Below are 26,776 nucleotides of genomic sequence, written 5' to 3' on the forward strand. Positions count from 1 at the left end.
TAAGCCAATATATGTTCTAAGGAACATATTTACCTAGTGGCAATTAAATGCAAGGCACTCTGTGAGGTGTTTTTCCTGTGTTTTCATCAGCCTCACAAGATAAAGAGGAAACTAAGGCTGAGAGAGGGTAACCTAGCCACACCCACCAGTAACAAAATCCTCATTTCACCCACTGCATCTTTAACTCCTACTGCCTACAGATTTCCAGACACAAAGCCAGTATGTTTACCAGGGTAGATATTGGCTAATAAAATTGCAATCTATCTTGTATTTGGAGAAAAAAGGAAAACAAAAAGTAAAGAATGAAAAGCTTTCTTTTATAATACTGAAAAATGTAATTAGGTACTTACTTTGAAGGTAAATGATGCTTTTTCCTTTTAACTAGAAATATAGCCTACTTATTTTGGAAGTAAAAGGGTTAGATGAAGGGAAGGAGAAAAGGCAATTTTGAAAAGTCCAAATTATGAGACATTTTTAAAGATGCGTTATAATGTTCCTGAAGATATTGTTATTGTAGGGAATATATAGTAAAATATACCCGAAGATTAATATTAAACAATGAGCTATTTAAATTTTCAGACCTATTTATATATTATTTCAAATTATATCAAATGCACAACAAACTTTTAAATCTTGAATGACCCAAATGTTCATTAATAATTGTAAATCATGTATTGATAGAGAGCACACTGATGAGATCTCATCATGAAACTACGATTCTGGGAGGGCAGGCATTAAAATCCTTTATGAGTTTCCATAAATATGATCCCAGAAGAGCTGAGATGTGATCCAAACTGCACTGTGTCAACCTGCCAAGCCAATGAACACTATATCTCGTTTCTTCAAATATAAAATACTGATGCTTTTCTAATCTAATTCAAAGAAGAGAAACTAAGATGATTACTGCACTTTTAGACTTCTTTCTAACCTCTGCCCTAATTTCTTTAAGAAAAATAACCCCAATGATGAGAAAATAGGCCCTTCATGTATCCAACTTTTTTTTTTTTTTTGAAGATGTCTCTTATTCGCAGTAAAGCTCTCATTCTCAAAAAGGGATTGAAAGACTGACATACAACAAGACATCAAAGCATTTTTTAGAAGGCCTAGTATCCACTATGGTTACTGCCAGGAAATCATTCCAAACACTGTCATTCTGAAAAAGGCAGCAGTCACAAGAGGAAAGGAAGTGGATGCTGTCAGAGGTGGCAGGTGTGTTTCGAGGCCAGCACTGTTTTGTTTTTAATGAGGCACAGTTGCAAGTCTCTAACTGAGTGCCACAAGGGAGCAAGACATCTGAGGGCATCAACCTTGAAGGAAAAGCAAACTTCATTTAGATGAAGGTTTAGCACCTCTTTTAAGCAGAAAAGCTTATGGAGTTAGAATTTTTTTAAAAGAGCAATTCATGTGCTCCGATTTAAAGAATAAAATATTAAAAATAAATTCAAAAAGCAGTTAAAGTGAAAATAACGTAAAATTTGATTCCATATTCTTTCTTTTGAGGGGAGGAGGGATGAAGGAGGAAGGATGGGAAAAGAGCTACACTCTTGCCTTTTCCTTACTCTTTTGTATAAGGTGTAGATATATCTCTCCTTTAATAGTTTTCTCTTCAATCATTACATAAAAGCATAAGTGTTGGTATCTGCCCGGCGTACTCCACGTAAAATGGAAAGGAAGGAGGGAGACATGTGTCAGTTCTGTGGTGTCCTACTTAAAAAGAGAGCAGTGTTTGAACTGAAAAAGAGTCAATATGCTCCCTGTAACTATGAATCAGCTAATGCTAAAAAGTGTCGAGGTTTCATCTGCTTTACACCAGAACCAACCTGTGCCTACAGAAGCTACACTCTTGAGAATGCACTGTTCATCTTCAAAGCAAAATGTTTCAATCGAAGTCCCTCTACAATCTTGGGACAACTGAGGCGAAAGTCAAAAGCAGCTTCAAACTACCTTTGGCTAGTAAAGTGGGGGGGTTTGGCCCACGGAGAATAAGATGATCGGTAACCCGTTCCTACCAACGTCCGGGACGAACGTCAGAAGAGTTGTGTTAACAAAGCACATACAGACCAGACCCACACTGAGTGTACCCGTGAACCTTAAACGGATGTAGGACGTGGACACACGAGTGAAGTCTTTTGAGTTTCATGAACTCCTGGGAAAGCGGTGAGAGGGAGGAGAACCAAAGTCGCTACGTTTTGATTTTCCGAGGTCACTTCTAGGGACTCGTTGGCTCGCGCGTTCCGGTAGCAGAAAGCTAGCCCCGCGGCGGCCGACAATCGTCCGGCCCCGACCTCGCTTCGCCAGCTCGTGCGAGGAGGGCGCGCGGGCCAGGACCCACCGCCCGAGGTCGGTTCGAGGCTTGGTCCCGCCACCGCCCGCCCCTGACGACCCTCGCAGGCGGAAGAGGCGGGGGCGCCGCCGGCGCGCGACTCACATGTGCGGGTTCCTCCTGAAGGCGTTGGTGATGTCCTTCACCACCCGCTGCACCAGCACCGCCACCTCCTCACTCGTCTCGGCCATGTTGGCGGCGGCCGCGGCGGCTCGGGCGCGCCCCCAGGAGAGCGCCGAGGCGCCCGCGGGAGTTCCGCGGGGAGCGCGCGCGTGTGCGCCGGTCTGGCCGCGATCCCGCCCCCGCCGCCGCCGCCGAGCACTTCCGGGTCAGCCTGCCGGCGCCCAGGGCGTAGTCCTCGTTTGGTTTGAGGCGGCCGCTTGGTCTCCGATTTCTTCTCACAAGCGGGTTTCTAGCGTCGGAGAAAATGCTGCAGATTCATTTGCAAAGTTACCTCAGGTCGCTATTTTATACATTTTATCTTCGTTTCTGTTCCACTCGGAGCCGAGGAGGGAGGAGTCCTAAGGTCACTCCCAGAGCCTAGAGACTGGCCTGAACTCCCCGCCCAGACCACCCGCTCTCAGCTGTTCGGGAAACGAGCCAGGACCCAGAATGCTTCTGGAAGAAAGTTTAACCGAGAGGGAGAGTCCTTTTTAGCCGTTAGTTTCTGGGCGTTCTGAGAGCTTTTTCTCTTCATTTTTTTCAGTTGAGGGGATGGGGCGGCCCAGAGACTCGTGGAGGAATGAGTCCCAATGGGACCCTGTTGGTGATCTTTTGTATCTGCGTGCCAACTTTGGCCACTGAGCAGCCGTTTTAAAAAAGTTAATTTAAAAAATTTAATAAGTGGATTACAAGGAGAAAAAGTAAAGTTACTTGCTGTCAGCAGGAAGGGAGTAGAAATACAGAACTATTTTTTAGATTTTCTACTTCGAGTGTACGTCATCTTGCACATCATTTTGTGTCCTTTGAACGTTGCGTGTTAATTTTGAAGTTAAAAAACCGAGTCCCTGACAAGGTATGCTCTTAATCGCTGTTTACGTTGCAGCAAGTAATTTTTATAAGAAAAACTGGCTTTTTAGTCCATTTATTTTGAAATGCCATAATTCAACTTTTTATATATCAGATTTTCCTTCATCCTTCTGTGTTGGAAAAATCTAGCTGCTTTTGGCCAGTTCTTTTTACTTAATCCTTGAAGTCTTTTAAAAACTTTTTTTTAAAGCAAGCTTATGGTCTTTTTAATGTGAACATATGTGGAGCTTTTGAAGTAGCGTTGATGACTGTGAAAGTAAAAACCATCCACTAAATACAAAATTATAAAGCAATGAGTGAGAAATTATATCCAGTGATCAATACTCCGTGTAAGTATGTTGAGAAAGGCTAGACCTTGGCCCTCTGGTTCTAAGAGAAATGATAGAAGTTGCATAGAATTGTAGAAAACCAAGATGGGACAGGTTTGATTTAGCAAAGTCAGACAAACCTTAACCCATTGACAAGTTCTCAGTGAGGCAGTGGAGTGAATTTGTTTTTAGATCCCAAGGCCAAAGACTACTTCAAATGTCCTAATTACTCTAAAAATGTGATACAGTTCTCAAATGGTTTGAGTTCACTGATTACTCTTCCTCCTCTTCAATTAATCAGAGCCTTGCATAATAAAAGTGGGAAATACATCCTGATACCTGGGGCAGAGCTCAAAGGGACACACTCAGAAAAATTTTTTCAAATAATTTATTTTTATCTTGAAAATTAGTGTGACTTTTGTATTTAACTCTAATACATTTAACAGAAAGAAAGGGGAAAAAAACTATCCCTAAATCCTGAAGTGAAAGTGATATTATAGGAAAATAAGTGCTGTGTATTGATTCTGTTTGTCCCTGTCCTACATATGCACACATACATGCACACACACCCTATTTGTATTCCTTTGAGAGGCATGAATTTTGTCTCATGTTTCTTCTAAGAGTTCACAAATAGTTTCACCTGATTATTAAAGATCTACTGTGTTTTGAACACAAGTATTTTTATAGTTGGAGCATACTAGAACTCTGATCTGACCCCCTAATTTTGCAGATAAAGAAGCTGAGGTTCAAAGAATTGAAATTCATGTGACTTTAATAATTACATATATAAGTAAGATAAATTTAACATGATTTTGTTGAAGGACTCAAAGATTTATGTTCAGGGGTCTGCAAAATACACATGAATAGTGAACTATTGTAAGTAGCTTAAATGCCCAAAATTGAGGTTGATTAAATTATAGTAAATCCATGTGATGAAATACTGTGTAGTCATTTAAAAGCACATTATAACTAGGAGAATATATACTAAACTCTTAGAGGGAAGTATACTTATAGGAGAATTTTACTTTCTAAGTAACACAAAGAACAAAATACAGTTCTTGTAATATAAGAAAAAAAATTAAAGTATATGTTAATAAAAACATGGATATATTTTTAATTAGCCAACTCTTATGCATATTAATTTTCTTATAGGTGTATTGATTTTTAAGTGACCATGACTAATTTTTGTTCACGTGACTGTGAATGTATTTTGACACTCCTCCCATACTCCCCCAAATTTATGCCTTTCATATTTTACAAGACTATTTAATGATGGGGAGATATGTAATGACAAAAACAAGTACCAAAAAAGCACTCAAGACAGCTCTAATTTTATGTATATGTTGACAAAAAATTAATAGTCAATCTAAGAAAGAAATGGAAAATTTTTCAAGCCAACCTGAAGATTTAACCCAGTAAACAGTCTTTCAGAAAGCTCTGAGAACTGTTCCACTCATTAGAGTTTAAAGAACAGTTATATAAGTTCTTGAGGCAAATGTTTATATGGCAAATGATGTATCATTGACAGTTTACATAATACAGAGCTACACGTACAAAACAAGTAGTGGGTCGTGGATCATGACCCCTTACAAGTTTATTTCTTACAGAGTTGTTAAGAAGAAACATTATCTCCTAAGGAGGTGTGGCTAATGCAGATTAACAACACATGCTAAAGGGAAGGAGGAGGCCCTACTGGCCAAAGAAAAATTTTATTTTTAAATTTTTCTCATCTCAGCCATAAAGTATGAAAACAAAGTGTACACAATATAAATATATGTATATGTATATGAATGACTGGGACAGTATAAACTAAAATGTTAATATTTATCTCCATATGATAGAACTGGAAATAATTAAGCCCCATAAATTACATTCTTTATATTCTTCTGAATGTTCCAAACTTTCTACAATGTAAAACCCAATGTATGTGTTGAGGGTGGAGGTGGGAAAGAAGACACCAAGGTGGTTTTAATGACAAGACTTGTTCAATTGACCCTTTGAACAACATGAAATTTTGGCGAGCTGACCCTCCACACACTCAAAATTCTGTGTATAACTTGCAGTCGGCCCTCCATATCCCTGGTTACCATTCCTCTTTATCTGTAGTTCAGTATTCCAGAAGTTCAACCAACCCTGAATCATAGTACTATAGTATTTACTATTGAAAGAAAAAAATCTGTGTATAAGTGGACCCACACAGTTCAAACTCATGTTTTTCAAGGGTCAGTTGTAGTTACTTTTGTGAAGAGTTAGAGATGGCCTTATAATCTGTTTCCATCTTTGCTCTGTATTATTCTACTTTTTTCACTATAATATATTGTTTATTTACTCCATTATTTGGATTTGAAGTCCATTTTACCATGGTAACATTATGCAAGATAGAGTATAAATAGTATTAAACGTGTTTGTACCCTGTGCTACTATTACAAAAACAACAAGCTTATTTCCTCCATTAAAAAAATTAAATGCTCAATTTTAAGTGCTTCATTATAAATTACCATTGTGACTAACTATATACTTATATAGTATACCAAACCTCAATCTTAGTTGCTATCCTAAAATTTAAAATCCAAGAACTTACTAACAAATAGGAGAAGAAAAATATAATACTAGTCAGGAAATCACAATATCAGTGACTTCTTAGAAGTAATGTTATCTTTAAAGTTCTTATTCAAGACTAATTCAAGAAAAGGAATGGAAATTAATAAATGAATTTAAGAAGACACATACATTAAACTTAGGGGACTTTTGGTATGTCTTTTGCCTCAGTTTGTAGGTTTATTTTACCAAATACAAAACTTCATATATGATCAAGAACTTTTTTTTAAGGTCACAAAATCATGAATGCAAATGCCATCTGTTCTTATACTCAATTGATATATCTAGCACCTCATTATTCTTGTTTTTCCAGAAAGTTCACTTATTTATTTTTTTATTGGAGTATAGTTGATTTACAATAATATGTTAGTCAGGTGTTCAGCAAAGTCAGTTATATTTATTTTCAGATTATTTGCCATCATAGGTTATTATAAGATATTGAATATTGTTCCCTGTAGCACTTCATTATTGTAATTGTTGAGATAACAATAAGAAAGTGCATGTGATAATACCTTAAAACTGTGAAACACTATGCAAATTATTACTATTTCTATGAATAAATACTATATCATTACAAGTAAATTAATATTGAAGCACAATGGTAAACTAAGGCTAAGCTAAATACTGACTTTCAAAATGAAACTCTATTGTTTAATATTTCTAAAGAGAATTATACTGCTATGTAATTAATCTCCTAGTTAAAACATGAACCTTTTTTAACCTGACAGGTAAATGTTATAAAGATGCTAATCATGAAGATGACTTTAAATGACCAGTTAATGCTGATATTGGAATCCATAATGATACAGTAGTGAAGATACTAGTTGCATAATACGGTTTTTGTTGCTGAGTAAGTGGTGTTTTATTTTTCATGACATTTGATAGTTCCAAAATCTCATCCTTTTCCTTTATCCTCTTCTTCCTACCACAGGGGCCCACGAAACCCATGATGTAATCTTCAGAAAAGAACAGGAGAAAAATGTCTGGAGAGAAAAAGCCAATCCAGGACTTGCATATGGAAACAGATAGGGAAATAGGTATGTCTCCATGATGGAATCAATATTTCTCATGTTGAAGATGTCAAAGTATTGTAGGAATTTTCTTAATAGTATACCATTTAATGGATGACTAAGTGAAGAAGTACCCAAATATGAGTACATTCTTCAGGAGTTATTTTTTGCTTTATGTTTTTCTTATTCTTTAGTGTAAATATGACAATAATGAAAACCATAGACTTAGGTTACAAAGTCATAACTGAAAATTTAGGAAGGTAGTAAAGCTTCATTTTTACTGTAGAAGTTTTGTCTGAGACTTCTTCAATAACTACCTAAAAGTAAGACAGGCCTATATCTCCTCTTCTTTCATCTCACTTCCTAAGCTAATTTTTCAACTCAGAAATTTTGTAATAAAAATATACCTATTTCTCAGTTTTTTCCTGTTTCCATGTTTTAAGCCACCTCTGAAACTTATCAAAATTAACATTAGGCCAAAATCACCTATAGGAAATGATGAACTTTCTTTGTTAAATGTTGAATTATGCTCTAACTTGTAGTATAGTATTTATAGAGATTGACAGTCTGAGTTTTAGGAAGGAATGCCAAAAAGTAACTTCCAATTAACTTCTGACTTTAGGCACTTTAATTTCTAAGGTGAGTCTCTGAAATCACCATCAGTGTGCAAAAAGGAGTGCAAAAAGTTGTACATTGGGTTCATAGGAGGAGGAGGCTAAATACCACCTTTGAGAGGATGAGACTTCAAGTAATTGTACACATTTATTCCATATTCCATAAATATTAATGTTATTGTGTATAAGACACTGTACTAGCTGCTGGGTATACAGTGGTGAGAAAAACAGACATTGTTCTTGCTTTCTTGTGAGACTTAGTCTAATGAAAGTGGGATACACAGTATTCAAGAAACAGAAAAATGTATAATGAAAAATTGTTATACATGACACAAAAGGTAAAGCAAGGTACGTGCTAGATGATAACAGTGTGACAGTGTGGTCAGGGAAACCTATTCCAGGTGGTGATATTTAAGCTGAGACCTGAAAAATAAGAAGGAACCAGCTCTGTGAAAAGCAGAGGGAAAGCCTCAGCAGTAGTGGAAACAGTATGTGTGAAGTCCCTAAGAAGAAAAGAGCTTACATAGCATGTCTCAGAAATTGAAAGTAGGCCAAGCTAATAAATTTTACTGACCTGACAGTGTTTGTAAAGTCATTTCAGGTTCAGTGTTGCTGTCACCTAGATGTCAACTATAAGCATGATTGCCTAGTTCCAATTTTTTTTCCTTTCTGTATCCTCTTGTGTTATACTGAACAGTTCACCATGGACGGCTCATGTTAAATGGTTACACAGTGTCCCATGGTCAGGTATTTGGTCATGAAAGCCCAGTAGCAAACCCAGAACTGTTTCTCAAAAGGATAGTATTTATCATTAGAAGAGGACAGACTTTCCCCCCAAATCCATGACATTTAAAAGAATTATTTTTTGCTACCACTGGATCTTCTGGATCGTATAGCCCAAGATCAGCTTGCATAGAAGCTCTGGGATCCATTAGAAAATGTGAGTTACTCAGTAAATTTCTGAAGCTAGAACATTTGAATAGAGTACATATTATCTCCTGAATCCAAAAAAGCCCACGTGTGTCTTTCTCAGTGGTAGAGTGTATAAGATGAAGCAACTTGCCCTTCATATTGGTAGAAATATTGGGACATGTCCCAGACATCTGGACTCTGGAAAGTTTCACTATGGTGACAGTTCCCTGAACGTCTTAAGGGTTTATCTAGCATCCTTTGCCATGCTTGCATTTTTCCAAGGCATGTAGGGTATTTGTTACTTACTACACATGAAGTCAAATACCTCAAAGGAAAAAAGGACTAAAACTCCCATTATATCCTCATAGAATCCTGTATTTTTCCCTTGTAGCATACATCAAATGTAATTACCAGTCTAATTAGTTTAATATCTATATCCTTCTATTGAATGTAACTCTACAAGAGCTGGAACCCTGTTTCTCCTGTCTAGTGCTGTGTATCTGTACTTTGCCTTGCATACAATGGGCTCTCAATTAATATGTAAATACATGGATAGATGAATGAAAGGAAAGGATGGGAAAAAAATAGGAAAGGATAGAATAGCCAATAGAATATATCTATGTAGTAGATATGATAAAGAAACAGTAGAGGAAGTCACCAAGGTATTTGCTTAGAGGCCTAATCATAAGGAAACCTGAGACTATTTTTGCAGTTGAAATTTTTCTGAAAGGTTTCAGGGAGCCATTGAAGGGGATTATGCTTCTTTGTTGAAATCCACCCATTTTTCAAGAGTGCTCTCATTATTTTATACTTTGTTTAGTTGTAAATACATACATACGTACATAAATTGGGCACATACATATATATACATATACATTTTTGAATTTTATCACATAGTAAAATGAAAGAATCCATTTCATCTTGAATTTTATTTTCCTAGCACCTGGCATATTACCTGAACATAGTATGCATTTCAACATTTGTCAAATGAACAAATAAAGGCCCAATTAAAATACCACCTCTACCATGAAGCCTTCTTTGATTACCCCACCTGGAAATGTTCTCCTATATTCTTGAATGCCATTGTATTCTGTGTAGTAGTTGCTTGGCACTTTTCATATATTATTGCCTTATTTTATAGTTGTTTGTGTAAACCTGTTACTGAGTTGGAAAGGGTGTCAACTTCATTTTTATGTCCCAACAACAATACACTTTCTTATATACGGCAGGCATTAAGTATATATTAGTTTAATGGACAAAAAGAGAAAATATATTTATTCTTTTATTGTTAACATTCTGATCACATTGTATTTCAGGGTGCCCCAAAGTCCACATCGATTTATATATGTGTCTGAGTGAGACAGGTTTCTTGTTGCCATAGATAACATACATTTGAGCCAGCAGACCATACCCCAGTAATAGAATCAACTAATATAAACTGTCTTTTAATCCCTTTTTATTGTTAAAATCCTTAGGTAAGTCCATGAGACAGTGCCAACTCAGTGCCAACATCAAGAAGGGATTGGCTCTTTATTACTGGCTCTAACAGAGCTGACAACTCTCATTTCAACAAAAAAAGTGTTATTTCATAAATATGTTCTTTCAAGAAAAATGAGTGAAGCCATTTTAGAAATTAATTTTATTGTCTTCTTTAAAACTTAAAAAAATATTACTTATCTAAGGAGAGTGAGACTAATGATAAACCTAAATTGTAGAATTTTTATGTGATTTATCTTTCAAGTACTCAATAGCTAAAACTATTAAGAAGATACTTTTAATTTGATATAATAAAACGACAAGGTTCATTTATGGTTAGTAGCATCCATCTTCACGTGAAACATTCTATTTGATGAAGTATTTTGATTGAGCAAACTTGTTTTCAAACTTTTGCGTATCTGCGGATTGAAAAATCAGAAACTCTCAATCAGTACAGTCCTAATAAAGGAGATATAACTTGTTAAACAAAACATATTCAGACTTTTATTTCAGAAATTATATTCGGAAAAATCTAAACTGCTCCCTGATACCTTTTTGACTATGTAAGTAAGACTTTTTCATTTTAAATTATAAACCATAATTAGAACTCAATGCCACACAGTTTAATTCCCTTGTTTTTAAGGGGGAGTTAATTGCATGTTGTTAGCAGCCAAGTATACATTTTTAAATTAAGGTAGCTTTTAAAAAATCTAGATTTGTCCTTTTAAATTCTAGCACATGGTTTTATAAGCAAGCTCTCTGTCCATTCCTATACATATTTTTACTTTAAGACTTAAACTTATGTCTCTAGAATAAGTTTGTAGCCTAGGATATTTTAAGCTTTCAAGAACTCATAGAAGAGAAAGTATCAAAAACAATTTACATTATTTTAGATAGCTATTTGCAGGTAGATAAGACATTGGAAACTCATGAATTATCTGGTTGAAGAAAACTGTTTTTCTTAAATTTCTAGATCCCCCCCCCCTTTTTTTTTTGTCAACATTTAGGTTGACTCTGCTGCAAGAAAAAGTCTGGAACTCAAAAGCTCCATGTAGTATTTTGAAGCATCATTGTTGCATGTGTGTGTGTGTGTGTGTGTGTGTGTGTGTGTGTGTTTGTGTGTGTATGTGTGTTTATTTTAAGATCACTCATGTAGTAGAAAAATGTTTCATGCCACTGGCCTCCTCTCTTTGTCACTTGAATATGTAGAGAGAATGGAAAGGGAGATTAGAGTTGAAAGTGTTTCTTTCTACATTTTATTTAATTTCTTTTTGTTTCTAATGGCTTCATACAAGGCAGGCCATGCAAACACTGAACAAGAAAACACAAAGTGAAGGCATGGGAACATTTAATGGACTGTTTTGAGGAATAACCTTTATTTTTTCGAGTAAATGTCTGATTTCATGGTGGTTGTTGGATGATCACATGCATTAGGTTCTTGACTGTTTTTCAGATTTTCAAATTCATATATTAATTCACAAATATTTGCTAAGCACTTGTTATGTTCCAACTGCTATTGTAGGCACTTGGGACAACTCTTGTGGAGCACATAGTCTTGTAAGGTTTCTAACCTAAGAGTTTCTTTTTTATTGTATTAGATATTATCTACCTTTTCTTCCCATTGTTTCATTTAATTTATATTTATTTCCCATGTTAGGATCCAGCATAATTTTGTGGACAACATTTCTTTTTATCCACTCTGATAGCTTCTGTCTTTTAACTGATGTATTTAGACCATGACCTTTAAAGTGACTCTTGGTATAGTCAGTCTGATATCTACGATTTTTGTTATTGTTTTCTATTCACTGGTCTTTTCCTTTCTTTGTCTTTCACTTTTCTTCTGCCTTCTCTGGTTTTAATGGAACATTTTATATAACTCCATTTTCTCTCCTCTCTTAGCATATTGTATTATTTTGCTCAGGCTGTCGTAACAAAATATTACAGACTAGGTGGCTTAAAAAGCAAAAGTTAATTTTCTTACAGTTCTGGAGGCTAAATGTCCAAGATCAAGATATTGGCAAGTTTGGTTTCTTCTGAGGCCTCTCTCCTTGCCTTGCAGGTTGCTACCTTTTCTCTGTGTCCTCACATGGTCTTTTCTCTGTGCATGCACAGCCCTGATATCTCTTTGTATGTTCAGATTTCCTCTTCTTATAAGGACATCAGTCAGATTGGACTAGAGCTCATACTATAGCCTTATGTTAACTTAATCGCCTCTTTAAAGGCCCTATCTCCAAATACAGTAACATTCTGAGGTACTGGGGCTTCAACATATGAATTTGAGGGGACACGATTTAGCCCACAATACACATAATTATACTTATTTTTTAAACTTTTTTTGTTAGTTTATCTAGAATCTACAATATACATTTACAAGTAATCCAAGTCCACTTTCAAATAACAATATACTTCTTCAAGAGTAAAATGAGTAATTAATAACACTATTTTTCCAATTCCTTCCTATAGTCTCTCATAACATTGCTGTTACTCATTTCACTTATCCATAAGGGATAATCATGTAGTACATTGTTTCCATTATTATTTTGAACAAACTGTTATCTGATAGATCAATTAAGAAAAATAAAATCCTTTATTTTACTTTCATTTATTACTTCTCTAAGTCTCTGCCTTTATATAAATCTGAGTTTCTGACCTATATCATTTTTCTTCTCTCTGAAGAACATCTTTTAACTTGACCAAGTGTCTCAATATCTGTTTATCTGAGAAAATCTTTATTTCTCCTTTACTTTTGAAGGATAATTTCACTAGATACAGAATTGTAGGTTGGTAGTTTTTTCTTTCAACACTGTGTACTTCATTCCAGTCTCTTCTTGCTGGCATGGTTTTTGAAGACAAGTCCAATGTATTTCTTATTCTTTCTCCTCTGTGGGTAAAGCAAGTTTCTTCCTCAGGCTTCTTTCAAGATTTTCACTTTGTCTTTGATTTCCTATAGTTTGAATATGATATACCAAGGTGTAGAAAGTATTATCCCATTGTTATTTAATTATGAGCATAGAATATATATTTTTTCTACTTTCAATTTTTTTAAATTATAAAAGCAACAACTGCCAATGTTACGTACAAAATTAAATAAACTAATACAGAGAAGTTAAAAGTAAAATCTCATGCTACAACATGGTTGAATCTTGAAAACATTTTGCTAAGAATGTTGAAAGAAGCCAATTCCAAAGGACCACATATTTTGTGATTTTATTTATATGAAGTATCCAGAATATAAAAATGTATACAGACAGAAAGTAGATTAGTAGTTGCCTATGGTTGGGGAGGCGATAAGGGGGATTGAAGAGGGTGACAGCTAAAGGGTCCCCAGTTTCTTTTTGGGGTAATGAAAATACTATAAAATTGTAATGATGGTTGCCCAAGATGGTGAACATCCTAAAAGTCATTGATTTGTAAACTTTAAAAGGGTAAATTGTATGGCATGTGAATTATGTATCAGTAAAGGTGTATATTTTTAAAGTTACATTTCTGTACACTAACGACAATTATCAGAAAGGAAATAAAACAGTCACATTTACAATAGCATCCAAAAGAATAAAATACTTAGGAATAAATTTAATTAAGAAGGTGAAAGATCTGTATACTGTATGCTATGACACTGATGAAAAAATTGAAGACAAAAATAAATGGAAAACTATCTTGTGCTCATAGATTGGAAGATTATTATTGCTGCAATGTTCTTACCATCCAAAATAGTCTATAGATTCGATGCAGTCCTTCTCAAGGTTCCAATGGCTTCTTTTGCAGAAATAGAAAAAGTAATCCTAAAATTTGTATGGAACTTTGTAAGACACCAAATAGCCAAAGCAATCCCAAGAAAGAGGAATAAAGCCAGAGGCATCATAGTTCCTGATTTCAAACTATGCTACATAGTTTTGGTAATCAGGTGGAGTGATGAATAATGATAACCCATATTTTATGCAAAGTACCATCTCTTTACTTATCTATTTTATGTAGCCCTCATTACACCTCGTTGAGATCTTATTAGTATCCTCAGTTCACAGGTAAAGAATGAGACTTGAAGAGATGAAATTGCTGTTTCCAAGATTTAACAGCAAGTTAAGTCAGACTTCCTTTTGTCACCACATTCTGTGATCACCACGGATAAAACATCAGGGTTTATTCTCTGGTCTGAGATCAAAGAAGTAGAAAGGAATGAGATTCCAGGTTCCGGAGCTGAGCCTTTTCTGGGCCATCATGAAGCAGCCTGATGGAACTGCCTATTCTCTTTACTGTGACACAGCCACAGCAAGGGATCATTACTGTGTTTACCTTGTGCCTGGCACTTTGCTAAATGCTTTACATATACTGCATTTAATCTTCAGTAGCCCTATGAAGTAGCTGCTTTATTTTTCTTCAGTATCTAGATGAGGAAAGTGGGGCTTAGAAAAGTGGCTTACCCCAAAGTCACACAATGAATTAGTGGCAGAGCTGGAACTTGAACCCCCATCAGCTTTGTGACAGAGCCTTGATTCTCCTGTTGAGCTTCACAATCCAGTGTATGCCTTCCTCGAAGAGAATGGTTAGAAGTTTTTTTTTTTTTAATCAAATATAGATAATTCTAGAATTTTGAGTGTCACATCAGCTTTTTACAGGTCCCTCCCTCTTCTCTGGCTCAGAACCATACTGATTAAATGAAAGGGTATTATGACAACTTATTTCTTCTTTGATTCTTCTCATATCCTCAACCTTATCTTCTTAGTGCTATAATATCAATAAGCTACTAAAATTGTTTAAAATAAGTTATATTGTTTAGCCTTAGTATAAAATCCTAGAAAATAAGGATTTTATGGTAAAAGGAGCAATAGAGTAAAAACAACACTAAAATTAGAATCTGGAAACCTGACTTTCAGTCCTGATTCTGCCCCTTTCTAGCTATGTATCCTTATCAAGCCTTTTCAACTTTTTTGAGGTGTCTGTTTTCTTAACTTTAAATTGTCAGTAACAGTTTCCCTTGTGCCTTTCCTCATAGAACACTTGGAAAGGTAAACCAATCAGTTTAGTCAGTAATTCAGTAAGAACAAACAAAACAACCTTAAGTACCTGTATCCTGAATTCTTTCACTTTTAAATTAATTTCCAAGAAATCCCTCCAAGTACTATGTAAGAATAGTTTAAGAATTTCATTAATTTATCTCTGGAAAATTAAGCTTAACTGATCTATTTTTGATATGCAGGTTTTATTTTGAGTAGAAGATAGTTTTTCTTTAAATAGTGACAGTGTACCAATCACTTTTTATAAAAAATACATTTTTAAGACATATACTCAAAGGGAAAAGACTTTCAAACACCTTTTTCCTCCCTTTCAGTTCATGAATTGTAATTATGGCAGTTAAGTAGATGTATATTCTTTCGTTGTTATGAGAACCCTGATTGCTAGTTTCCCCACCAAAGCACATTTTGAGAAAAAGTCATGAATAATAGTTTTCTTTTTTCAGCCTCCTGACAATTCTTTATTTCCTGGTTCTAAATAGTATCCATTTTTCTTGCCATGGCAGATTGTACTTGGAATCACTTTGACTTTGGCCAGAACAAATAGAAGATTAATAGAGCTGATCCCTTGCTTCTGAATGACAGAGCTAGCTCAACATTCACAACATTCACCTTTCCTCTTCAATCCTTTTGCCCCTGGGTCTCAGTTCTTTCCTCCTGACTCTAAATCTCCTACTTCTTACGGGCTGGGAGAATTCCTTTATATGTTGACCTGGAAATCTGTATTTAGTGGTCTTCGGTATAGATGCAGTACCTGTGAGTGATGATGTCATCCAGGGAGAGCAAACAAATGTGATAGAGAAGAACACCATCAATAGGACAATGCCCTGCATGGAAAACCTCATTTATTATGTCAATTTAAGTGTATTGTGCCAAATAATTTTGTTGTTGGTATTTGAAAGGTTTTCATTAGGTAAATATATAATTATATACATAAAGTCTGACATTCACTGCAAAATCAAAAGGCTTAGGATCTTTGAAAAGAGATCCCAACATCGTTAATTATTAGATAAATGCACATTAAAACTACAGTGAAGTATCACCTCACACTGGTCAGAATGGCCATCATCAAAAGTATACAAATAATGAATGCTGAAGAGGGTATGGAGAAAAGTGGTATGGGATGTATGCCACTCCTGGGCATGTATCTGGAGAAAACTGATTTGAAAAGATACATGCACCCCAATGTTCATAGCAGCACTATTTGCAATAGCCAAGACATGGAAGCAAGTTAAGTGTCCATTGACAGATGACTGGATAAAGAAGATGTGATGTATATATACACAATGGAATACTACTCAGCCATAAAAAAGAATGAAATAATGCCATTTGCAACAACATGGATGGACCTAGAGATTATCATACTGAAGTAAGAGAAAGACATATCATATGATATCACTTATATGTGGAATCTAAAAAAAATGATACAAATGAACTTATTTACAAAACTGAAATAGACTCACAGACATAGAAACAAACTTATGGATACCAAAGGGGAGGAGGAAGGAGGGATAAATTCAGAATTTGGGATTAACAGATACACACTACTATATATAAAATAGATAAACAACATGACATAACATGGAGCATACAGACCACTGTAATTACTATTACAGACAGATAGTTACTGAGTAGACAAAAGGGCAGTGACTGAGAATGCTGTGGGGTGAGCCTGAGTGAAGAGACCTTTGCGCTGGGATATGAGATCGGCATTCCTGCCAGAGGGGACAGCTTGAGCATGGGCCCTGAAGCAGGGAAGAGCTTGGTGTGTTCGGGAAAGAGAAAAGAGGCCAATGTGTCTGGGATAGTGTATGAGGGGAGTAGTCCAAGGTCACTCTGGAGAGGGGAAAGCAAAGACCATGTGCCCCATTCCTCTGAATGACTCCCTCCCTGGTTGCTGAGCTGAGTCACTTAGAGAGGTCAAAGGAGTCCTGGATTGGTGGGGGGAGGGGAGGCAGATAAATTAGGAATTTAGGATTAACATATACACACTAATATATATAAAATAGGTAAAACAGCAAGGACCAACTGTATAGCACAGGGAACTATATCCAGTATCTTGTAATAACCTATAATGGAAAAGAATCTGAAAAAGAATATGTATATATATATAACCAAATCACTTTGCTATACATCTGAAATATTATAAATCAACTATACTTCAATAAAAAAAGATTTTTGAAAAGAATGAAAAGATATACCTGATCTCAGAGTGGGAAGTCTTCCTAAACATGCTACCCAAGGCAGAAAACAAAGAAATAAGACTGAATAAATAGAATATATATATATATATATATATATATATATATATATATATATGTATGTATGTATTTATTTCTATATATCACATTAATCAAGTTTGAAAGACAAAAAATAAGAAAAAGACCTATAATCAATATTCTTAATGTATAAATAGCCTATATATAAATAAGCAGATGGTAAACAATCCAATAATTGTCCAATGAACATGTTGAATATTGTTCAAAAGGGACATCATTTTTTAAGGAAGGAAATGTATTATTATTTAGTTATTAAAATGTATTTAATTATTAACTAACATGGAAATGTTAGAGGAAAACTGGTAAAAAATAAGGAGGAGACATTGCAGAGCATTTATTGCTGGAGTTCAGATTAACAGAGCTGATAGTCTAACTGGAATATACTGTGTGGGTTCCACTATCAGTGGCATCAGTCCCTAAGTTAATGATATTGTAATAGAAAATCCATAAGAAAACAAGTTGAAGGGTAACTGGAGTTGAAGCTCTGTGTAATCCAACTTGTTCTACCTTAAGGGAAATTCTGGGGACAAGTGTGAGAGAGATCTGGAACACATTATAGTATGAAATTACAAGGGAGTGGTATTGAGTTGTCAGCAAAACTTTAAAAACTTCTTGGGAGCTGTAGTGCTATTGATTCTCCTGCGAATGAAGATATGGCTAATGCAAATAATGTTTTGTGGAGTCATATTACCTCACCTGTTCTACTGAGCAGTCAGCAGTGCTTGGATAAACCTCATGGACTTGGCAAATACAGACAGTTCCAAAGTGGTGGCTCTTGTAAACTACCTTGAGATTTTAGTACTGATGTCAGCTTGCAGATTGGATTCCTTTCCGTTCTTTTTCTTTTCTTCCTTTTCTTTTTTTTTTTTTTACTGCCACCAAGAAGGGTTGAGCCCTCCCACAGGAGTTTAAAGAGATAGAATAGCAGAATAATGAGAAAATGTTAGTGCAAACTAGTAGTCAAATAAATGCAATTTTATATAACTCTTCATCAAACAAATTGTCAAATTTTTTTTAATGTTAATACTCAGTATTATTGGATACTATTGGTTGTTTACCAAGATCCACCACCTCAACTTTTTTTCCTTACTGGCAGAATCCTTGTGTTTAGGATAAAATCCAGATAGGTTTAAGGATTAGCCATAAACTCTTGGTAGTCCCCATCTCCTTAATAATGACTGGTTTAGGAGAGGATATGTCACTCATGTCCAGCCACTGAGACCTGAGGGAAGTCTGCTTTTGGGCTTCTGGGAAAGATTTCCTCATCCTAGGAAGGAAACACCAGGAGGTATGATCCGTTTTTATCTCTGGTTATGGTCTTGCTGGGATGTTCAGCCCAGAGCTGTTTCAGCTATCTTATAATCCTGGGGGGAGTCAGCCTGAGGACAAAGTAGAGAGAAGAAAAATGACATTATTGAGCCATTTAATCTGCAGTCCTAAGAACTGCTCTACCATTGGTCCTTTGGTAAGTGAGATATTTTTCCTATTAACCATTTTCCATTGGGGCTTTCTGTTTCTTTTAGCTGAATGAAATTTAGTATACTTAATGAACATAAGATTTTTGGTTTACTGTTAAAAGAGAGTTAATTGGTTTAATATCACAAGGAAATTTGATGAAATGTATAAAAAGATTTTGACCTATCAAAGCCACTTTAGTAAGACATTTTAATAACGGCATGTTAGCATGAAGTTTATATGTGGTAATGTTGCTTATAATTGTGAAAAATGGTAAAAACTAAATTTCCAAAAGTAAGGGACAATGATTAAATGGATTTTAGACTATTCAAACAGTGCCATATTCCTTTTCACCAATCAAATTAAAAATTATTTAAAAATCAAGTAACTCCTCAGTTATGGCTATCATAACTTTATGTATATATAAGAAAATCTGTTACCACAAAGAAAATATGATTTTAGTTGATCATGAATATACCTTCCAATTTTTATTCATCAAACATTTTTTGAGTGTCAACAGTGTGCCATTCTAGTAGGTGCTGGTGATACAGTAGTTTTATGAAAAGTAAGTCACTGAACTCATAGAGATTACATTCTAGAGAATAAGACAATAACCAAGGTGACAAAGAAATAAAGAAGGTTTTCCCTTTTTAACAAAGGGGAAAAATAGGGTTATATAGTGGAGAGTTAGTGCATTGGTGATTGAGGACAACCTTAGTAGGATAGTCTGGGAGGCTCTCTCTGAGGTGGAACATGATGGATGAGATCTGCCCATGCAGAAAGTGAGAAGAATGATCAAGGAGGTGGAACAGCAAAGACAAAAGTTCTAATGTGAGAAAGAACTCAGCATGCTATAGAAGCAGAAATGATGCCAGTGTAGTTAGTGCAGGGTGACGGAGGAGGAGAGTAGTACTAAATCGCATCTGAGAGGTGAATTGTATCCCCTTTGTGTGTAAGGGCTTGTAAGCCACATAAGAAGTTGTGACTTCATTCCAAGAGCTGTAGGAAGCCACTGAATTATTTTAAGCTGGGAGATGACTATCACTCCCTGGCTCTGTGTGGGGAATGGATTGTAGAAGCAGGGAGAACAATTAAGAATCTATGGTCACTTGGAATGATGACCTACAGATCCATCCATGTAGCTACAAATGGCATCATTTTATTATTTTTTATGGCTGAGTAAAGTTCTATTATATAAATATACCACAGCTTCTTTATCCAGTCCTCTGTCGATGGACATTTAGTTGTTTCCCTGTCTTTCTTCTGTATAGCATAGGAAACTATATTCAGTATCTTGTAATAACCTATAATGAAAAAGAATATGAAAATGAATTTATGTATTTATATGTATGACTGAAACATTATGCTGTACACCAGAAATTGACACATTATAACTGACTATGTATTTCAATAGTAAAAAAAAAAGAATCTATGGTCAGATGAGAGATGGCAATAATAAACAATAATTTGGAGAAAAATGGACCAGACAGATATATTTTGGAGGAAGAATGAGTAGGTTTTTCTAATTGTCTGTATGCTAGTGGTAATGGTGCTAGAGAAACAGCTAAACAAGTATAATTCTCAGAATAAGCTGTTACATATAGAAGTCTGGAGTTCAGGGATAATGTTTAGACTGAACATTGTATCCAGAAGATGGTGCCAAAATATTGATTTACTTTTCCTACTGAGTCACCTATCATGTTATTTAGAGTCTTTTTTTAGATAAACATCCAAGGATCAGTTTTCATTTTCCTCATTGTCCCACCCTCCAAGCCTTTTTCTCTTACTCTGCTTTCCCTCAAGGCTCTTGATCTATTCTGGAGAGGCTGAATCACATTCTTCAGATTCTGTATACCACAGATCCTTGGGATGGACTGTGGTGAAATGTACACAAGACAAATAAACCTTTTTTTTTAGGAAAACTCTGGTGCATTACTGCATTAACAGGTGGCAAGAAATAGAAAGGAAAGAAGGGCCAAAAAGGGGAAATGACCTCCTTCAGTATAATACTCAGGCAAAGAGGGAATGGGGAGATGAACACACTCATTGCTGAAGGGAGTATAAGTTCTTACAACCTTTCTGGAGAGCTACTTGGTACATAAATCAAAAGTCAGATAGATGTGCTTAGCTTTTGATCCATAAATTCAATTTCTGCATTTTTATGTGAAAATCATGTATGCAGAAAAATATTCAGTTACATGATGTTATTATAAGGCAGCATTCCTTATAATAATGAAAAATAGGAAACAATAAATACTTAACAGTAGGAGACATTGTATGGACTACCCAACCTTTCAGATGTTTTCCCATCATTAACATTTACACTGTAGAATGTTTAATGATATGGGAAAATGTTTACATTATTGAGTAAGAAAGTTACAAAAGGATATGTATATTGTAATTACATAACAACAGGCAAAACTGGAAAATTTTATACCAGAATATTAATAGTGGTGTTGGTATTAATTGTGACCTTCCTTCCTTCCTTCCTTCCCTCATTCTTTTCTTCTTTCCTTCCTTCCTTTATTTCTTTCTTTCTTATTTTCTAAAATGCATATACATAAGATAGAAGAGCACTGAGGTTAAAAAAAGAAAATTGATGCTACTTGATTGATGTATTACAGATTGACAGAATTGAGAGCTCTGTTACAGATGATGACATGAATATTCGCAACTATTATTAATACCAAAGAGGGAATTGGCAATGTAAAGAGAGAAGTAGACATTCATATTTAGCAAATAATTGTTTTACCTAGTGTTCCCTTTGAAAATAATTGTTGACATATTTAGGTCTCAAATGATTGAAAATGAACATCTTGACTGCGTCAAGGTCCCACTTAGTGTCAAGTGTGACGGTGGTTCTTGTGCAGTGGGAATGAAGGAGAACAACATACAGATAGGGATCTCTTGGGAGCTCACTGGAGCCTCTATGGATGTTGCATGTCCCCTTAGTGCAAGAGAACCCAGAAATAAATGGTGTTTTAAAAGTTCCCTTCAAGGCAAAGTTTGCTTCAGAGTTTCCCTTCCCCTAATCCTTCAGCTTGCAGGAGCTGGAAGTATGCATTTGAAGTTTGATGTAAACCACACAGCATATTTTGGAGGCTCATGAGATACACAACATTACTCTGTGCATTCTTGCCTCCTCACCTTACACTGCTCTCTCTGTATTTATTGTCCTTTCTTCCCCAAATGGTGCTTGGCCCCATCAAGAAATGCCAGCATTAGCAATTATCTATTAATAAATTCAAACCTTGGACAGAAGACAAAAATCTTCATATTCATCTTCAAAATATATAAGCCCTATCTACCTAATCTGAGAAGTAGAATGTGCATGATCATTGTATTGACAATGTCAGTTGTAAGCTCAGACTGATGGGAAGATCAGATACATGCTCCTTGGGTAGATCAAACAAGGTTTAATTATCTAAAGTATATAAAAGGAAATCATCACAGTCATGATACACATTAGAAGTCAGCAACATATTTCAGGACGGGGAAGTTTCAGCTTCTGAAATCCTCACCACTGAGTACATAGTTACAGATAATAAAATCTGAGTAAGAGTCATATCTGTCCTTCTGGACACTTAATAGTTTTTCTTTTTATGTCTATACTTAAATACGCAAGACTGGATCAGTTCTCTAAGTTGACTAGCCTGGATACGTGCTGGGGACCACTTCTTTGGAGCCAAAAGCATCTCCTTAGGCTCAGATTTATACTGGGAAAATAAATTAAGACCAACCAAATGAGAGTAAGCAAAGGCTATTTATTCAGAGTTTGCTCTGGTAAGGGAATTAGCCACTGTCACTTGTGTTTTAGCAGAGACTCAAAAGATAGGCAGAGGAGAGGAAAAAAGAGAAGGCTTTTCAGGTATGCCCTCATTGGAAGCTTGTTGGCATGGGGAAGCTGTAGGCAGGCTGGAGACAAATATTAGTAAAGCTGTCAATTATTAATCACATTCTGGCCATTTGAGGTCAATTGTTAGAGGGGTTACTGTTTGGCTTCTTGGACTATCGCTAGAGATAGCAATCTGACTTCCTGCAAGTCTGACTTACAGCAGGCTGGCTTCCTGGGCTGGTTGATTTCCTGGACAGGTTTTTGCAGATTGTGGGTCGGAGGTCTATTTTTATTTATGGTCTAGTCATTGTTAATTTTATATTAAATCCCTCAATATAAAACATGATATGATTATATGAGGCAGTACAATACAGTACAATAAACCTAAGCATGAATAGTCCCTATTCATCATTCTTGGTACATGCAAACTACTGCATCCTGATCCTAATATATTCTTAGCAATGCAGAGGCAGGCTAGGGGTCACTTTCCCAGAAGCCTCTAGGAGTCGTGCTAACAAACTCTTAGGTCAGCTATAGAGCTTATCGTGAAATTAGAAAAGTAATATGGGCAAACAGTGGAAGGCAAACAGAAGTGATGACTGGTTTGTCTCCAAAAACACCTTCATGGCCATCATGTTTCATCCACAAACCTTAATGCAATTACTGTGTAAACCTTTGAAATAGCTCTCCACTGCCTTCTTTTAGATTTAAGTGATTTAGGACTGTGTCATCCAGATAAAGCTATTCATGGAGCTGTAGTGGTAAGTTGGGCAACTTCCTGAAGGACTTGATGATGATATAGCCTGACAGTTAAATTGCCCTTGGACAGGATGCCGTAGGCAGGTGCTCAGAGACTCTGGGAATTGTAGAGGCACTGCTACATCCCTGGTTTAGATTAGAAGGAAGCAAAAGACACTGAAAAGTAAATGAACCAATCATTTTCCCTTGGGTTTTGTTTGAACAGAAAGAGAGATTGATTGTCAACTACTGAACTAATTTTTATACATACCTTTAAAAATGTAGCACTTCAGTGGTTTTCAACAATGAGTAGTAACAATAATGCAACTTTGGCAGTGCTTTCTTATCATTTATTTAGAAACATTTCTGCTTGTATTACCAGAGGCCATATTACTTAAACTTCCCTCTCCTCCAACGGCTGTCTGAGATGTATGAATCCCATATCTCAAATAATTTCAAATGAGATTGAAGAACAAATTAATTACAACTCAGTCTAATCAAATAAACATTTGATGATGGTATACCTTGTTCTCAGCACTATCAATAGGTGATATTTTGTTCCTGATCTTGAAACATAGGAAAGTGCAAGTTAAAGATTATGCTGGGAAAGCTTCATAGGACCACTAGTAAAATTAGAACTAGAATTTATACTTCTGAAGTCAATGGGAAATATAAGAGCAAATAAATCATAGTCCATAGAGTAGGTAGAAATAAAAGGAAAGCAAGAAAATATTGAAAAGAAAGAAAAAATGATGAAACTAGACAAAAAATAAGGCGAAGAAAATTGTTTAAATTTCCTTTTGAAAAGAAAATTAATTGTATCTGTCTATAAATGAACCCCATCCTTAAGGATACTAGATGACTAAGAATAAAAAGTAAGCAGGAAAACACAAATAATCAGAGTAGATGTTCTAATATTAATATCAAACAAGTATAATTCAAAGTCAAAATAATTAAAATGGAACAGAGGATGCAATTTTACATTAATGAAAAGAGCAATCAAAATGTCCTCTTTTAGCAAAGATTGTAAGAACTGGGCTCATTGGGGAGTATAAACCAGCAGATTTTTTTCAGCTCTCTTCTTCTACTTATCAGTCATATGGGGGCCATCTGATACCATTCACTTTGCCTTCTTCCCAATCCACTTGCAGCTCATTAGGGATACTTTATATCAAGATATGGCTCATCATCTTAGGCATTTTTAATAGTACTTTTGAAACATCACTTATTTTAGTTTTCTATTCCTGCATAACAAATTACCATAAATTTAATGGCTTAAGACAACACTCATATAATAGCTCACAGTTCCATAGGTCAGAAGTCTGGGCAGACTTCACTAGTTCTCTAATTAGGGTTTCACAAGGCCAAGTGTCAGCTAGACTGGGCTCTTATCTGGAGTCTCTGAGGAGTAAATCACTTCAAAGCTTATTTTGGTTGTTGGCAGAACACATTTCCTTACCATTTAGGACTGGAATCTCAATTTTACTACTAGCTGTCATTGTGGACCATTCTTATATCTCTTAGAGGCCACTCTCCCATCGTTCATGTGGCCCTTCCATCTTCCAAAGTAGCAACAGTGCCTTGAATCTTTCTGTTTTAGATTTCTCTGACTTTCCTTTCTGCCAATTGACAGAGAAAACTGTTTTCAAAGGGCTCGTGTGATTAGATTAAGTTCACCTGGATAATCTCCCTTTTGATAAACTCAAAGTCAGCTGATTAGTACATATAAGTATATAAAAGCATTTTATAAAACTCAGTACAATTTAACACAGGTTTTGTCACCAAATTTTAAATGTAAAGGAATGTTCTCAATCAGATAGAGGCTGCCGCAGTTAACATGGTCTTCAATGGTGAGAAACTGAGTGCCTTCCTCCTAAGATTGGAAAGAGGGCCATTTTGTGCACTGTCACCACTGCTATTATACATACTGGTGAAAGTCCTAGCCAGTGGAATAAAGCAATTAAATATGTACAGATTGGATATGAAGAAATTAAATTATCCCTATCATCAGATGTCATGGTTGTCTACATATAAAAACCCAGAGAGCCATGAGAGAGAGAGAGAGAACAGAACTAATAAGGAAGTTTAAGAATGCCACAGTGTAAAAGGTCAATGCACAAAAGTCAATTGCATCTCTATACATTAGCAATGAGCAATTAGAAACCACATTTAAAAACACAATGCCATTTATAATAGGTGCAAAATAAAATGACTAAGTATAAATATAACTAAATATAACTGAATATGTAGGATCTATGTGTGAAAACTGCAAAATGCCTATTAAAGAACTAAAACAAGGGGGCGGGGGGTGGGAAGGGACAGACTGGGATTTCAAAATGTAGAATAGATAAACAAGATTATACTGTATAGCACAGGAAAATATATACAAGATCTATGGTAGCTCACCGAGAAAAAAATGTGACAATGAATATATGTATGTTCATGTATAACTGAAAAATTGTGGTCTTCTCTAGAATTTGACACAACATTGTGAAATGATTATAACTCAATAAAAAATGTTAAAAAAAAAAAGAACAAAAACAAAACAAACAAAAAACACCAAATAAATGGAGAGATATACTTTGTTCATTGATTGGGAAACTCAACAAAGATAAGATGTCAGTTCTCCCCAATTTGATCTACAGGTTTAATACAATTTCTACAAAAATTCCAGCAAGATTATTTTCAACATATTGACAAGTTTAATCTAAAATTGATAAGGTATGTCAAAAGAACTAGCTGATTAGTACTCTTAATTGCATATGCAAAATCCCATCTGCCATATAATATAACGTAATCACAGATACAGTATTGCATTCATCATATTCATACTCCCTCAGATTAGGGCAGGAAATATTGGTTAGGGGAAGGGGTGGAACATGGATTTTAGGATTCTGCCTACCACATTGTTCTTAGGCTCTTCTGCACTTACTGCCACGTGAATCCTACAGGCCTTTGTAAATATTTTGTAGTCTCTTAATTTTAACAGAGTTAAAATTTTTATTTTCCAAATATTTGTGGTTTTCAGATTTCCATGCTGACAGGGGGCAACCACTGATTAATGCATCCATGTTCACATTGAAAATTTCTCTGATCATATTTTAAGCATTTTTCTTTAGGTTTTGTTTTTGGGTTTTTTGGGGGTTTTTTTTGGTGGGAAGAGATAATCAGGTTTTATTTATTTATTTAT

The 26,776-nt window shown here is 35.5% G+C and overlaps 2 protein-coding genes across 4 annotated transcripts in view; one reads left to right on the plus strand and one right to left on the minus strand.

Annotated features, from left to right (window-relative positions):
* PTAR1 (protein prenyltransferase alpha subunit repeat containing 1) overlaps positions 1–2,562 on the minus strand; it is a 47,392-nt gene extending 44,830 nt beyond the window's left edge. For all 3 annotated transcript variants that reach the window (XM_031449837.2, XM_031449839.2, XM_031449840.2), the window contains exon 1: positions 2,429–2,562. In XM_031449837.2, the coding sequence (XP_031305697.1) occupies positions 2,429–2,514 (86 nt within the window). In that variant the 5' untranslated portion in view covers positions 2,515–2,562. The remainder of the gene's footprint in view (positions 1–2,428) is intronic.
* A 99-nt stretch (positions 2,563–2,661) lies between these two features.
* Positions 2,662–26,776, plus strand: part of CFAP95 (cilia and flagella associated protein 95) — a 129,810-nt gene continuing 105,695 nt past the window's right edge. The window contains exons 1-2 of the mRNA XM_031449843.2: positions 2,662–2,782; positions 7,190–7,295. The gene's annotated coding sequence lies outside the window, so the exon portion shown is untranslated. The remainder of the gene's footprint in view (positions 2,783–7,189; positions 7,296–26,776) is intronic.

This window comes from Camelus dromedarius, chromosome 10 (genome assembly GCF_036321535.1).
Source record: "Camelus dromedarius isolate mCamDro1 chromosome 10, mCamDro1.pat, whole genome shotgun sequence".
Classification (NCBI taxonomy): domain Eukaryota; kingdom Metazoa; phylum Chordata; class Mammalia; order Artiodactyla; family Camelidae; genus Camelus; species Camelus dromedarius.